General features: G+C 42.1%; 1 protein-coding gene across 1 annotated transcript in view; it reads right to left on the reverse strand.

The window, feature by feature from the left end:
- The window catches only part of TLN2 (talin 2), a 199,780-nt gene that overhangs the window by 14,598 nt on the left and 168,237 nt on the right, over positions 1–16,945 (reverse strand). Inside the window, exons 50-51 of the mRNA XM_047075024.1 lie at positions 6,949–7,054; positions 5,938–6,062 (exon numbers count right to left, since the gene is read on the reverse strand). Coding sequence (XP_046930980.1) covers positions 5,938–6,062; positions 6,949–7,054 — 231 coding nt within the window. The remainder of the gene's footprint in view (positions 1–5,937; positions 6,063–6,948; positions 7,055–16,945) is intronic.

Here is a 16,945-nt window from a genome sequence, read left to right on the forward strand (position 1 = left end):
GTAGCTGTTGTTTTATTTGTTTTATTTTATCTTTTTCCTGATAAAAAGTAACACCACTGAAACGATCTTTTAATTGCTACTTCTGTTTGATGGAAAAATTATTAAAGATGATCGTGCTTTCAAAACAAGTCATGTGACTGTTTACTTAGGAAGCACAGACGAAAAAGATAATGGAATGCTTTCAAATACCTCGATCAGATACATTCGCTGCTGTGATAGGAATCCTCTATGTAACTGACGAGAGTGTGACAAGACCTCCTGTTCTACACGGTCGGGAGTCACCTGGGAACACGGGCTGGTTGAGTTCCCCGCACACCTTTGCTTTTCACACTCTTTACATATCCGGGACTGGCAGCCACTAGTGGCAAATGAGCTCAAAGCCCCCACTTCAGCCTTACAGAAAATGTCCTATCTGTTCCTACTGCTCCCTGAACACCTGGCTGCCCCTTCCCATCCACTCAGCTAATCAGTACAGCATGCTGGCCAACAGCAAGATTACAGAAAGAATTAAGAAAATCCCATCAGTTTTAACAATGGGTTTCCCCGCAAGGCCCTTTTAAACTGGGTTTTTCTTTTTCGTTATTTATAATAACTTGTCATCTCTTTCCCATAACAGTTTGTCATTTTGGTCCAATAACTTTAACTGCAGTCAAAACCCAAACACTGTCCTCTAGCTGCGTGAAGGTGGCAGCATCTTGCACACCCTCCAAACTGATCTGTTCTCAGTGGACAAGGATCCCAGGGACAGGTTCCACGTTATAACTCTGGAAGCTGGGACTCCAACATTGTGTTTCCCTCTCCTGTGTCATCACTTTGCTGCTGTCACTACACATTCACTGCAAGCAACTTGGAGATGGCTTCTAGACATAACAGGGGAAACTTTCCTGACCAACCTGTTCAAACCACTGGCTTGCCGCCTGTGTGGGGCATTGCTTACACACATACTCAAATGTGCTCTTAAAAGAGCACTTCTCTGCTCCAAAAGACTGAGCTGTTGGCACAATGGTTCTCTTTCCAGAAAGCAGTGCTCAGTCTTCTGTTGAGACAGATCAGAATGAACTCACAAACTTCACAGGCGTTTCCATGAGGAGGAGGTCAAAGCCAACCAAAGGCGGCTTGCTGCGTGCCAGAAAAAATGTTTCATAATCCCAAACTTCCTGTTGCACCCAATTAGGCCATGGAATTACTTTCTGATTGTCAGCTTATTCTAAATATTATCAACTTCGACTGACCAGTTAACCTATTACAGGAAATGTGACAGACAGGGTGCACACTATCTTTGTTAGATACATTTAGTCCTGAGGTTTTTATAAACCCAGTGACTCACCATCCCTACAGTTAGTATGGCTAATTTGGTTTATATGTTTTGATACTATGGGCAGAAGGGAAATTTACAGAGAGTTGATCTGTGTTTAAATATTTGCTAGAAATTAGATTATGAAAATTACTAGTTTCTAAATTGAAGATCAGGATGAAATGTAAATCTACGTGTGTGGGGGTTATAATGCTTTTAGCCCAGGTCACAAACATGGCCTGGAACCTTCCATTTTTTTTCCACTGAGCATATCCCTCAAGGATTCATTACTGACAAAACTAAGCTATACATATCTCAAGCTCTTACAAAAACATCCACAATTATGATTTGTTTCTACAACAAACAAGAGAATCTAGCGACACTGATACAGGTCTTAAACGCTACAAGAAAAAACGGAAATATAACATTATGAAATGGAATGAGCACCCCGTCTTCTAAATCTGCTTGTGAGTTTAACATATGCTTTCCTGTTGCCTTATAAACTATATTAGGAACCCCCGGAGACAGGGCAAGACACTGTAGGAATATGTTTGATATATAGTTGGATTAAATAACAACCTAATATATCAAACATATCACACAGAGGCCTGCAGAAAAGGCATCCAGGTTTGACTGAGCTCGAGAAAAGGCAGAGTACTGCAGGCTACGGCTGCAGGGGGTGGTCACCACTGCCGCAAGTCCATTACCTCTCTGTGGAGCACAGTCTGTCTGTAAGTGTGGAAACGACACCATTAGCAACATTGTAGGTACACGCACCAGCCTTAATACCATCCGACCTTCTCTCCTTTTGCTTTGATACCATCTTCCCAAGAAAACAGTGGATCCAACAGTGCCAATTGGTTATTTGTGTTTGGCAGATCCCAGGCAAAAAGAGGTGCTGAGATTTTAAGGGCCTGAGGGGGGAAAAGGTGCCAGGAATCATCTTCATAAACCATGGAGCATTCTACTTTTAAAACAGGCGACCTGAGAATGCGGTGAGCAAAACAATTCAAACAGACAAAAAAAATAAAACATTGCCCATCCCCGATACTATTCCTCTAAGCAGTGTAAGTGCTCTCCCGTTACGAAAGGAAAGCGTTATTTGCTCTCTACTAAGGGCTTGTGTGTTCGTGTGTAGTTACGAGATGGGAATGCGAGAGCAAATGCTTATTCACAGTATCTTGGGGATTACTTATTTTTTTTTCAGTTATGGAAGGGGATGGAGAGAACCAATGAACCACAAAAGACTGGCTGCTTTTGGTGTCAGACTGGGAATTAAAAAAAAAAATGTTTATTTTGACAGAGTGTGTGTGAGTGCAGGGAGGGGCAGAGAGACAGGGAGAGAGAGAACCCCAAGCAGACTTCCCACTGACAGGGCAGAGCCCGATGCGGGGCTCAATCTCACCAACCACGAGATCATGATGACCTGAGCCGAAATCAAGAGTCGGATGCTTCACTGACTGATAAACTGGGGAAATGCATTCCTCTATAAAGGTAAGGAAGATATCTGATTTTATGCAGTTATTACCACATAGCAGATGGTTTTGTTCCTAGACAGGCACAAAAACCCTGGTTTGGGTTGAAGATTTCTTTAAAAGAATTTTATCGATAATATAATCCACGTGTCAGGAGCCTCTGGCCAATGGGTGGTGTAAGACTTCACATCATTGTAAGGGTGTAAGCTCAGAGGGTACTCAGAAAGCACTCAGACAGTACTGAGCACCCTTCCTTATAGGAATTGGGGAGTGGCCTAAGGTAGGCGTCCCCAGGGAAGAGACGCAGATCAACAGTTATGTCCACTTTGACCTTGATGGAAGGATTCCTTGGCTCTCCATAAAGAGCCACACTGTAAATACAAAAGCTAGGTGACCCCAGGGCAGTGCAGGGAGCACCCACGCATCCACCTCTGCAGCCATCACTTATTTTTTAAGTGCTCTTATTTTTAAAACACTGTTTTACAAAATTTTAAAACCCAGGCACTCCCTGAATTCCACTGTGATTTTGTACATTCCCCGCCTGTCTCCTTTGTATCTAAGTGTTGTTTACAGAGTTATACCGAGCACATAATTCTGCATCCTGTTTTTTTGTTCTGTTTTGTTTTTTTTACTTTACGTTTATGCCATGAGCAGAATCCTCTGCACACTGAACAGTCCTACCAACATTATTCTCAACAGCTGTGTACTTTTTCTTCAAGGAGACACTCAGGTCACGTCTAACTTCTTCCTACTACAAACAAGGCTACAGGCAACAGCCCCGACCCCTTCCCCTCCCCCAGGTTTCTTTCTCTCTGGATTTCCTCCTTTGCACAGGAAGTGGCAGTAACAGCTCAGAGGGTACAGGCAAACCAAAAAGCTTCCCTGTGGAGCTGCCCCAGCTTCTGACATTGGCTAAACCCAGAAAACTGGTATGAACTGACTGTGTCATCCATAGCGCACATACAATGCTTCCAGATCAGTCGAGGCCACCTGACTCTGGCAAGGTATTTTGCCTCTGATTCTGCATGGACAGGCGTTGCTTTGTGGGCACGTTGCAAGGACCCGACGAGCCAACGCCTGTAAAGCACTGCTTAGCACATACTTGGTACTCAATCAGTGTGAGTCTTTTATTTTCTTTTTGCTAAGGCCATCAGCTCATGGGTGTATGGAAAAATTATTCTTTCAGGCATTCTCCTAGGAAGTAGTAGATAAAAGTCTCTGAAGCATCTTTTTGGTTACTGCTTATTCAGTTAGGCACTGTATTCTTAAATTATCTCATTTAACTGTTATAACAACAATGCTATGGGGTAGGACCTCTAATTGCTGGGTTTTTTTCAGATCAAGAATCACGAGGTATATCAATGGCTGGACAGAGGGCAATTAGGACTCAGAGACAGAGCACAGAGGGACCTTACAAAAGGACAAAAGGAGAGGGATTAAAACAGGAGCTCTCAGAATCTGGGGAAGTGCTAATGTTACATGAGCACCAGGCTAATTCTCCAGAACAGTGTCAATTGACATGACTTCAGCAATAGCAGACGCAAGCTCTCCAGGAGAGGCTACTTGTGCTAAATCAGATGAGGCAAAGGGAAGACAAATTACACACAAAGCCTCCAAATCTTAGTCAACAGTTGCTTGCTTCTTAGTTGAATGCACATTTTCCATTTGCAATTAACCTGATTTATCAAGCAGAAATAAAGACAAAGCCAGAAAGTGGGAGTTGCCCCTACATACACATCCAGTTCTTAAACTTGTTGAGAACACCTAGGACAATCTCAGACCTCTTAAGACCCTCAGGTTAGAGGCTAGTAGAGAGAACCCTGGTAACCCCCCAAATCAGAAAGCCATAACTCCTAAATTATATCTTGATGAGAGATTTACAGAAATGCCTTCACCAACTATCAGCAACTATCGGGAGACTGGTTCTAAGAATTTAATGGTTTTAAGAAGGTTCCCAAGCTCAATACATTCACTTACATGCTCACGTCTGTTTTACATGCAGCATTAACCTGGGTGCTGCTTTTGAGTGGTTTGGTGTATTTCAGTGCTCAGACTCCATATTTTGGTTTTATAAAAATGGTAGAGTTTTAGGCATACCTAATCTGGGGGATCCAGCTTTTTCTGAGGGGAAAAACCATATTTTACCTCCTAATGTTTTTGGGTCCTTGGAAGAGAAGTGAGGTGATAGGTACCAGCAGGGACTTGCTTGAATACAAAGAAAAAGAGGCCTCCTCTGATTCCACCGTCTTCTGGGGAGAAGACAGCCGTGGGAGGTAGAGTGAAAGGTAACTGCTTCTGGACAGGACTAGGCTTTGCCCCTGGACAGCACTAGCTCACCATCCTTTTATGTATAATTGTCCTTCCTATGGCCCCATCTTAGAGTAAGTCCTTAAATGGCTGTTTCTCTTTAACATCTTAAGTTTTACATTTTTAAAAATTTATTTATTTTTTACAGAGAGACTGAGCATGAACGGGCAAGGGGCAGAGAGAGAGGGAAACACAGAATCCAGAGCAGGCTCCAGGCTCTGAGCTGTCAGCACAGGGCCCAATGCGGGACTCGAACCCACAAACCGTGAGATCATGACCTGAGGCGAAGTCAGATGCTTAACCAACTGAGCCACCCAGGCTCCCCTTAACGACTTAAGTTTTAAACATTTATCTAGATGACCAACACAGATGGAGAAAACATACCAGCCCACCAGTCTCCAGCATATACTGAGGAAGTCTGTTACTAGGTCCACTTTGAGGTCCACATTACCCTTTACTGATTTGAAGAAAAGGAGAGACCCCGCATTGCTATTTGCACTGCATTATGGAAACCAGAAAATTTGAGGGTGACAACGTCCCCTTCAGTAACAGGGACTTTCCATAGTAAGCATCTAACACCTGCTTTCTATATAGTGGAACTAAATTCAGATCCTAAGTGCCCTGGATTCTTCCTTTGGATACCCAAAGGTATTTTTCTGGGTGGTTAACCTGAAGGATCAACCCATGGGTTTTTTTCCATGCCCTGTAAAAAGGTGCTGGGCAGGTAGAGCAGGTCTGCCACTTGCCAGTCTAACCACGGGGAAGGGGACAGGCTCCCTGTGGGCACACCTAGCTTCACTTCACAGCCATCCACAGGAAGACCTATTGACATCGGACAAGCAGCCACACATGGACACTCACTTTCGGTTTGGCTCTTGGCTTCAGTTGCTCTAACTTCTTAGCAGCAGCCTCAATGGATGCCGCAGCCCCCAGTAATTCTGTTTCCGCGATGACAGTTGGGTCTTCTGGATCCACCCACTCTGTTCCTAAAATCAGTCCAAAGAGGGTCATTCTTGGTAGCTATGACCGCAGGGCTCTGGCTTCATTACCAACCATATCTGGATTTACGTGCAAGGAGGCTCCGTCAGCCTACTAGTTGCACCGTCCTAAGGGATCTTCTCTCCAGCTCTCACCGAGACCAGCTGGGCGAAGGGGAGCTCCTATCTGATCCTGTCGCTTGTGTAAGTCAGTTGTGTATACAGCCCTACCGCAGGAGCACTCATCGATGCAGTGTCAAAAATCAAGATCTCATGGTTCAAGGCCAGCTCGAGCCTTACTCTGACCTCTTTCTTAAAGCTCATGACCGCAAGTAACCATTTTCAAGATACTTGAGACTATGCGGACCACACAGATTTGTCATCCTCTTCTCCTGGGGACTCATGGAGAACCACCATTCACCTCAACTCAGACAAAGGGAACCTGGTAAGAAAACCTTGCTCTGGTGAGGTGACTGCTTCTAATGTGACCACAAGGGGGTGTGCAAACAATGTACGCAGATGGTATCATTTCCTAGACATGGACTGTATGATTTGAATGAGGATATTCTGATGAAGGCAAATGCAGATAAAAATAAAGGGCGATACCCTTAAGACAAGTGAGCTGCTCTAGGTGGATTATACCATTTAAGTGGAAGTACTTAATCAAAGGACTGGAAAAGAGCCTTGCTTGAGGAGGATATTACTTTGAAATTCTAACTCTATTCTCATTTGCTAAAAAAAACAAACCAAAAAACCCAACAGAAAAAAAAACCCTACTGTATTCCTTCTGACTGCGTTCACCAAGAAAGGGCCTGTGTTGGCTGCGGGGTTTCTTTGCTCAGTTCATGGCCAGTGAGTGGTGTCCCACGAGATGACACGAGAGAATCCAGCCTACCTTTCATGGCTTCTGCTGCCTGGATGAGCTCAGTCACGGCACCAGCGACGCGCTTGGAGAAAGCAGCCAGCTGGTGCTTGAGTTCCGGGCTGGGTTTCTGAAGAATCTGAGGATGAAGAATAAGTCAAATGCATAAGAAAGATGGTAGCCGTTGTGACAGAAAGCACACTCTTACTGGTGAACCGAGTTGGACGACCTGGTTTGAAGTTGCAACTCTGCCACCCAAGTGACTTCAGAAACTTGGGGGAAAACACTTAAGGCTCACTGGCCTTCAGTTTCCTGTGAGAAATGAAAAGTTGGGAATTACGAGTTTTTCTAAGGTCCCTCTGGACACATTTCTGTAAGATCGTAAGTGAGATGAAGTCCTTATGTGTCCTTTATTTGCCCTTTCTTTTGCACATAAACCAAACATATGCACACGAAAATTACGCACAGTTTAGGAACATTCCGAGTGAACGCGAAAGCCTGAGGTTACAGGTCAGATGGTACTTGTGACAAAACAAATGTGGCACCAGAAGAAATATGTGACTCTGGTGGGGTCTCAGAGACAGAGTCCCAAGAAAGCACAACCTTCTGATCAGAGGGCAAGCTCTCCTGTGAGAGATTCTGAGGATTTTCCTTTTTTTTTTTTTTTTGAACTAGCTCAAAGGTTTTTTTAAGTTTCCTTTTTTGCCTTTTGGTTTTTGATGGTGTTAAAAAAGATATTGGCTATCCAACACCCAATCCAATTTATAGGATATCCTGTGTGAGGATTTCTTCTCCAATGCACTCAAGAATGGGATGAGATCTTCCCCATAAATTTACATTCTGACTTAAATCACCTTGCTTCTGCCTAACTCTGAAATTCCTCTTCCAACATTCTTTTTCTGCATTTCTTTCTCATGCTTCCCAGTGCTACTCTTCAGATTGAGAAATGCTCAAACCTTCAGGAGCAAAGCACAACGGCTGCCTCTCTCTGGATAATTCTGAAGCCTTGAGCCAGGGATAAACATCTCTTTGGAACTGGACAAACTTGTGTTCACACACCTGGCTTCCTTTGCGCCTGGTTTTGGACGCTGGGCAGGTTAATGAACCCCTCAGAACCTGTTTTCTCCTCTGTAAAGCTGGGATAATGCCTATTCCTCAGGATTGGCATAAAGATCAAAAGGAGTAACACATAAGAAACACCCTGCACAATGCCTCCAACACGGCAGGTGTTCGTTAAATGTTAATTCCCTTCTTGGTGTCCCATACTCATTCTTAGGAGTCTGGAAAAGAAGTCTTTTGGACCCCAGAGATAAAAGAAAACTGTAAGTCTGGTTAAAAAAAAATCTGGGTTTGGGGGAGTTAGTGGGATTATACTTTGACCAGCACTGGCCGCACCAGTGTGTAGAAGACATTGTATTATATGCCTGAACTGATTAGTCAAAGGTCTTTGAGCATCACTTTACATGCATCCATCACCATCCTCCTTCCTTTGGCAATCTTTAAAATTTATTTTCTATTTGCTACTGTTCCATGAATTCAGTTATTCTGCTCTTATTTTCTCACCCTAGGACTTATACATATCACTATGCAGATACTAAGAACTCAGTACAGGGGCATCTGGCTGGCTCAGTTGGTAAAGCATGTGACTCTTGATTTGGGAGTTGTGGGTTCAAGCCCTATGTTGGGTGTAGAGATTACTTAAAGAAAATTTTTAGGAAAAGAAAAGAACTCAGTACAATTCTGAGAATGAGTGAACAAATGAATGGATGGGTGAAAACAGAGCAACATACCATTGGGACAAGTCCTAATATGATAGCTTCATGGACCAGTTCTAAAACACTAGAACCATGGAGAGGTGGGGGGAGGAAGTTAAGTGTCTTTTATTTTCTAATACAGCCAGGGGTAGGCAGTTTAGTTAAGTATAGGTTCTAGAGTCAATTTACCTATGTAACCCTGGTCTAGTTACTTTTCTTCTAAGCCTCAGTGTAAGTAAATTGCCTAGTAAAGAGGCATAGCAACCGTCCTTTTGTGACCGACTTGTGGTAAGACTGCGTAAATTAATATGTAATTTGATACAATATATATTCCCATCAGGGCTATTGATAGAATTGGACTGAAGTACAGCTTGGGCACCAGGGTTTTTAAAAGTCCCCCATGTGATTCTCATATATAACCAAAGATGTGAACCACTGCCCTGGACTCAAATGGTACCATTTGGCACCACTTAATCAAAGGCCTGTACTATTTTTTTCCCCCCTGAAACAATACATGTTGTAAGTTCACCAGGTGAATAATGGTTATGGCTCAGGGTTTGAAAAGCTAAGTGGTCCATAGCCTTGTTCGTTGGTTAGTTGGTTTATCCATGGTGGTCAACACAACAAGAATAGGCAAAGAATTAAAAGTATGATGGGGAGATTCACAGTAAATGATGAAAGACTGAACATTCTCTACCTAAGATCAAGAATATGGTAAGGATGTTTGATCTCACACCCTTATCAGTATTGTACTAACATTCCTGGACAGTGCAATAAGGCAAGAAAAATAAGTAAATGGTACAGAGATGGAAAAGAAGAAGTAAAAGAATCTTTCTTTATAAATAATGTGAATGTCTATATAGAAAATTCTGAGGCATATGTAAACAAAAGCTTCTAGAATAAGTGAGTATAGCAAGGTGACAGGCTATAAGGTCAATATACTAGTATCAATTATATTTTTAGGTTCAACAGCAATAAAAAAATAAGAATTTTAAAAAAGCAGTATCGTTTATAACACCATAAAAATTATGAAACACCTAGTGCTAAATGCGACAACACATGTGCAAGACCTGAATCCTAAAAATTATAAACATTGTTGAAATTATTAAAGGAGACCTAAACAAATGGAGATAGATGCCATGTTTACGGATTAGAACACTCTTAAAATGTCAATTACCCTCAAATCTCCCCCACAATCCCAGTCAAAATCCCCAAAGCTTTTTTTTTTTTAGATATTTACATGATGATATGAAATGCAAAGCACATAGGAGAGCTAAAACTATTTTGAAAAAGAACCAAGTTGAAAGTCTTCAACTACCAGATTTTAACATTCATATAAAGTAGTAGTAATCAAGACATCATGATATTGGTACTTGGACATATAGATCAATGGAGCAGAAAAGAGTCCAGAACTAGATTTCACATATATAGTCAACTGATTGTCATTAAATGTGCTCAGATGCCTTTAATTCAATGGGGACAGAATCATTCTTTTCAACAAATGATGATGGAACAACTGGATAGCCATACGTAGGAGTATGAACCCTGGCCCTTTCCCCACATCTAAACCTAAATATAAGAATTAAAACTATACAGAAGCAAACCAAAGAAAATCATCTTAGTGATCTCAGATTTGGTAAGGATTCTCTGGGGACAAAATATAAACTAGGCTTGAAAACTTTAAAAATCATGAACTTGGAAGTTTATGTTTTATAACTTTAAAAACATTATGCTAATTTAAAGAAGCAGTCACATATACTGTGGGATTCCATTTATATGAGAAGTCCAGAATAGGCAAATATACAGAGGCAGAAAGAGATTAGTGTTTGTCTAGGTCTTAGAATTGGAGTGAGGGCAATGAACGACTGCTTAAGGGTATGAGGTTTCTTTTTTGGGGTGATGCAAATATTCTAATATTTTGTGATAGGTGCACAGCTCTGTAAAGACAGGAAAAAACAATTAATTTAATGCCTGAAATGGGAAAATTCTGTCGTACGCCAATTATACCTCAATAAGGCTGCTCAAAAGAGAATCAATCGGGCATGCAAATAAAAGAACAGGAAGCTGGTGAGAGGTAGCAGAGCATGGCACTCCGAAATAACCTCTTTGGTATACGGATTGTTTGGGGCTAATTATTGTGAGAAATAGACACGGGAGAAGCTCTGAAAACAGAGTAGAAGTTACTCTTTTGAAAGAGAAATTTACAGTGACAAAGCAAATCTTCCTCTGTTTAGAGTGTCTCCCTCTCCCTGCCTGAAGAGAAGGTTGACTCTTTATCATGAAAGAATTTATCAGAGGAGAAGGCACGGATTTCAATCTGCATAACCTCCTGGCAACCTCCAGGAGGTTTTTCCTGGCAACCTCCCGTCACCTGTCCCAAACCAATTACACACCTTTTTTTTCACTGAACTGAAGATGGTCTTTAAGCCAGTGGTTTAGGCCACCTATGTAGTTACTCATTTTTCCCCTGGATATCTGCTATGCATCCATGAGGTACACAATGTATTTGTTTTTCTCTTGTTAATCTGCCTCACTACACAGGGTCTCAGGCAAGAACTCTGAAGTGTAGAGAGAAAATTATTTTTTCTTCCCTTATACCGGGATATAATCCTAAAAATAATTTGCAAACATAACTGATGCAAACAAACATTCAATTCATCTTATGTGTTTAATTATTTGAGATACAAGATCTATTTTGGCTTTACTTTTCTATTTTTTCAAGTTTTATCTGAGCTTTTTGTTTCCTTAACTCTCTGCAGCATTGTTATTTTCTTTTTTAATAACACACATTTCCATCTCTCTCCAGACGTTGTTATGAAAACGACAAGGCAAACCACACCCTAAGAGAAAGGATTAAAAAAAATTTCACAATTTGTATCTAGAAAATGTAAAAAATTCTCAAAATTCCATAATAAGACAAACCCAATGAAAAGCAGCCAAAAACATCTGAATAGGGACTTCACCAAAAAAGACATACAGAGGGCAAACAGGGGCATTAAAAAAGATACTCAACCACGTACATTAAAACCACAGGGAGACACCACTGCACACCCACTGGAATGACTAAAATTGAAAAGACAGACCATTTCAAGTGTTGACAAGGGTGTGGAGCAACCAGAACTCTCCTACTCTGCTGGAGGAAATGTAAAATAGTATAACTACTATAAAAAAGCTTCCCAAGAAAGGAAAAAAAAAGTGCATACCCTATTTTATAAGTATTCCACATCCAGGTATTTATCTGAGAGAAATGAACAAATTCAGGCTCAGAGATTTATACAGAGAACGGTCTTGGCAGTTTTATTAGTAATCAGAAGCTGGAAACAACTTAAATATTTGTCTCTTCACCTAATGATGGACAAGTATGGCAGAACCATTTGATGGAATACTACTTAGCAATAAAAGGGGACAAATTATTGTCACACATAACAACATGGATAGAATTGAAAATACTGATGCTGAGTGAAAGAACCAAAACAAAGAAAAGTATGTGCTATGTATCCCGTTTACATAAAAGTCTAGAAAGTATAAACAGATCTATAATAACAAAAAGACCAGCAGTGGCCTAGACATTCTGAGGAGTAATGGATACATTCGTTATTTTGATTGTGGTGATGCTTTCAAGGATATATTCACATATGAGTACTCAAAATGCACACTTTAAATATCTGTTTATTGTATGTTAGTTATGGTTCAATAAAGCTGGAAAAAAAGTTAGGGGTGTGGTGGGCACATTCACTTACATCATCAAAGTGGAGTGATTAAAGACTTCTGTCTTTAAAAAGAAGAGCCTGGAGGGTGAGAGAGAGAGAGCCACTCCTTCATATACTCTGGCTCTGAGAAATTACAAGTCCTATGGTAAAGTATCCTATTCAGACAAGGCAGGAGGAAAGGAGTTCTATTTTTATTCTGCCATTAAGTCAACATGATTTCTAATAGCAGACAAGAGACGGAACCAAATTAAAGCTCTGCTAGTGGAAGCGAGGGTAATTTTAAGGCTGTCAAAGATCTCACATTGTGGTTTAGCAGCAATATTGAACTGTGGTTGCTACAGAGGCAATGTGGCTGCCTCTTGCAGTACAAACCTACTATGACAAACCAGCAGAGAGCAAATGCAGGAGGCCAACAGCGCTCACATGGGCGTGTCTAAAGCTTCACAGAGCAGCTCCCTGGACAGCAGGGACAGGGCTCTGCCTAAACTGGATCCCATTATTTGTTAATTGCTAACTAGATTCTCCAAAGGAAAGGATTCCCCAAGCAGGGGTTCTTGATTTGGAGTTTCTAAATTCCCAAAGAATCCAGCTGGGCATTTGGGTCTGGGGACCCTCTTAACAGTTTAAGGAACAATTTTGTGCGTGTAATGTGCTGCGGTTTCTCTGATGCTGGTAGTGGGAGGCAGGAGATGGACTTTCAGCTCCGAGGGGTCTAAGAATGCTAAAATCATGATAGTTATTTGTGCCTAGAGAAAAACGGAGAATGGGATTGATAACGGAGAATGGGATTGATAACGGATAAAAAATTATTGATATATATTTTTTAAAGTAGGGATCTGAACCAAATAGGACAAAGCATTAACAAAGTTAGTTAATTATACAGGGTGGGCACATGGATGTTGATATGGTTTTCTGTATTTTTAAGCCCTTTCAAAAGTAAAAACCGAAATATACAAACCAGCCATTAAAGTTAAGAATCCTTGGCCCTAACGTATTTAAATCGAACAAGACTGAAGCAGCCTAACTTTCCCCACATTTTGATGTGCCTTAATTTAAGAAAAGCAGCAGCTCACTAAAGAAGCTCCCTGACCAGCTGAAAGTGACCTCAGTTTATTTCTGTAAATCGCTGGACACTGTCTCCAAACCTTAATTTCTACTTCTTTCTCTTTTTGTAAAAATTAGACAATTATCTGGCCTTTCTTCAGCTTTCAGGAATCTTACTAGTTCTCTTTAAACAATTAAATCAAGACGTCAATTTTACAAGAGATCCAAGGGGATATCTCAAGATCTGTTACAGTTTTTAAAATTTATTTGTATTTTTTAAATTGTTTATAAGTTTAATTATTTTGAGAGAGAGAGAGAGCACAAGCAGGGGAGGAGCAGAGACGGACAGAGAAGAATCCGAAGCAGGCACCGTGCTGTCAGCACAGAGTCTGAGGTGGGGCTTGATCCCACAAACCATGAGATCGTGACCTGAGCCAAAATCGAGAGTTGGACGCTTAAGTGACTGAGCCATCCAGGTGCCCCATCTCCTGTTATAGTTTTAAGTTAACTTTCTTTTCAGAATGGAGATGCTGTAGCCATCCCATGAAGACCAGAAACGAAGAGGAGAACAGAATGCTGTGTGTTCATGTGAAAATCTCTAGTTTTTTAACTGTTTCTTTATTCATCACCCTCAAGGAGCCAATTTAGTATCTGACATGAATGCTAACTTCCCTGTTTGTGTGTCTCCATTTTCCTTATTCCTTGCTGGGTTCTCCACCGGCACTGGCCTCAGTCTTGTGGCTCCTGGGCCTCTCACTGGTCTATAATCTTCCACACTTGGGCCTTGTGTTAGTCCAGATTTCTTCTCAGTCTGCTTTGGAGGAAGAATTAGGGCTAACGATACGAGAGATGAACTTATTCTCAGCTGCAGGCCCAAGAAAACTACAAATGTCCACAGCAGACGTGAAAGAACGCTGTCATAGGACTTCTGCAATTTTCAGTTATGAACTGCTATTTTTCCTATGTTTATGATAATCCCCAGGGAAGGCTTGCTCTCTTGCTATGTTTTTATTAGAAAATAACCTTCAAAGATGATGTCCGGCTTTCCAAAGAGACAAACACAAATATATGAACAAATAAAGGTATGATGCTAATTCATTCACATTTCCCTCAAGTCGGAACCATCAGTACCTGTCATGAGGAGGCAGAAACATCCTTGCAAAAGATGAGACAAGTTCTGCATGTTTTATGCCATTTTTAACGCCATTCGGGCTTTCTTTCTATTAATGATTTCTTTTTAGCACTAGCTACCTTCACAAAATATACCTCAAAACAGCTCTGGGGAAACAAGACGTTTCTACTTCCACCATGATTCTCGGTCACAATGATGAACACCCAGATGAAGTATAGAAAGTATGAAAGATGAAGAGAAACTCAGATGGCAGGCTTTTAACAGTCACCTCGACCATCCAACTTGACAACACATAAGGCTTAAGAGTCTCATTTCTCTAATAAATACAAGGAAGAACTCACACCAGAAAACCCATCAACTAATATGAGCAGCCACAAGAGAAGCACATCTACTGCAAAGTGCAATCGCTCTTGCCTGGGCCCAGAAAAAGAAGGGAGTGGATGCTCCCGTTCTTGCTAAGCTCTGTCCTCCATAGTTAATCTCCCAAATCACACATGATGTGGGGTTTCCATGCACCAAGTGCCCTTCTTCCTCTTCCAGAAAAACCTGATGATTATCATTAGGCCCGATGCCTGATACAGTAATTAAGCGGCCATAAAACTGGGGTCTCTGAATGTGTGGACTGGGAATGGCTACTACAGCTTCCCTACCTAATGTTCATGGAGGCATTGGACCTCTTGGCCTTTTCTCGGGCGAAGAGGCCAATCATCCACCCACCCCCTAGAGGCCTTGTCTTCTTTTGCTCACCCAAACAAGATGCACACGGAGAGAAGAGGTCAGAGACAGGGGGGTGGGTATCCCTTTGGTAGATGTGACATCTGGCTCCCAGATATTGGCAAAGGGTCTAAAGTTGGCTTGAGGTGGGAGGGGACCCTCTGAGGGTTCCATTTTTCTTCCCCCCTTGGGAAAATTTCTCAAGTGCCGGCCCCTGCCCCTCCTCATGAAGGCAAAACTCCTCTCCCAGGTATAAGCTGTCTTGTTGCTGCAGAGCACGACAGGAGACCTTCAGTCCATTAAACACCTTAAAGGCTGCTGCCTCCTTTTTATCCAGGGTGTGGCTTTGTCAGAGACACAGCTGGAGGTAGATGCCTCTGCAGTGACATTCCTGGTACATGGCTCACCACGAGCAAAGCCGGAAAGCACCAGCCTGAGGGCAGTGTGCCTGAGGCCTGGACCTACAGGCGTGAGGTAAATGATCAGCCCTGCACAGATACAGGCACAGGTGCTACAAGACATAGGGTTTGCTCAATAAATGGAGCTAGAGAGGGGTGCCTGGGTGGCTCAGTCGGTTGGGCATCTGACTTTGGCTTGGGTCACAATTTCACGGTTCATGGATTCGAGCCCTGCGTCGGGCTCTGTGCTGACAACTCAGAGCCTAGAGCCTGCTTTGGATTCTGTGTCTCCCTGTCTCTCTGCCCTTCCCGTGCTCATGCTCTGTCTCTGCCTCAAAAATAACCAAACATTAAAAAAAAAAAAAAAAAAAAAAAAAAAAAAAAAAAAAGAAATGGAGCGGGGGGGGGGGGAAAGGAGCAAAATGAGGATCCCTCATTTAAATGAATACGAAAATCCCAGTATTTTCTTCCCTTCCAATAAATGATTAAGAGGAAAAAAAAAAAAGTCTGAGACAGAAAGCAATATGGGAAATGGGCACCCTGTGAGTGGAAAGCACACGTGAGCTGAGCCCCGAAGCCCGATCTTCCTGACATTCTCACGGATTCCTGACACTGTTTACCATCTGAGGAAACTCAAGTTGGGACAAAGCAGTAGTCATGCAGCTATTTATGTGGCACAGCTGGGAATCGAATGCAAAGATTCTAAACCTAAGCCTAACACTGCTTCTGCTGCAACTCCTAATTTTCTGATAGAACAAGGTTCTACGTGACTAAGACTATATGATTCCACCGAGAAAAAAATGCCTTTTGGAAGCCTTGCTGGCTTCATTCTGAATACCCTGAATTTCCTGCTAATACGCATGCTCCGGACTGAACACTTTAACTCTGTTCTAACGCAGAAAGTTAGTTTGGCGGCAGAGGCTCGTGCCTTGTGAACAAGGACTGGCCAACGCGTTTTCTTGGCCCACATGCGATGATGCACTGTTTTCTAGTCACCGGAGTTCAGGGCTTTTGGAACACAATGTTACCCTGGGTGAAGAATCAAAGTAATGCTCCCTCCCTAAGAGACCTAACATGTTTAACATGGGGAGGTAATTTAATTTCAAGGTGGCAGTGAAGTGCTGGAATGAGCACGGGCCTGGAAGTAGTAAGAATTGGGATTTGGTTCCAGGACTGTCCTAGTAGCTAGGCGACCTCAAGCAAGGGGCCGAACTTTTCGGGATCCTTCCTTTGCCTTAGCCTCATATATGTCCTTGCTCATATATTAGCGCAAGGGCA

This window comes from Lynx rufus, unplaced genomic scaffold (assembly GCF_022079265.1).
Source record: "Lynx rufus isolate CCGP_SWC_20201006 ecotype Redwood Valley unplaced genomic scaffold, mLynRuf1.p SCAF_13, whole genome shotgun sequence".
Lineage (NCBI taxonomy): Eukaryota > Metazoa > Chordata > Mammalia > Carnivora > Felidae > Lynx > Lynx rufus.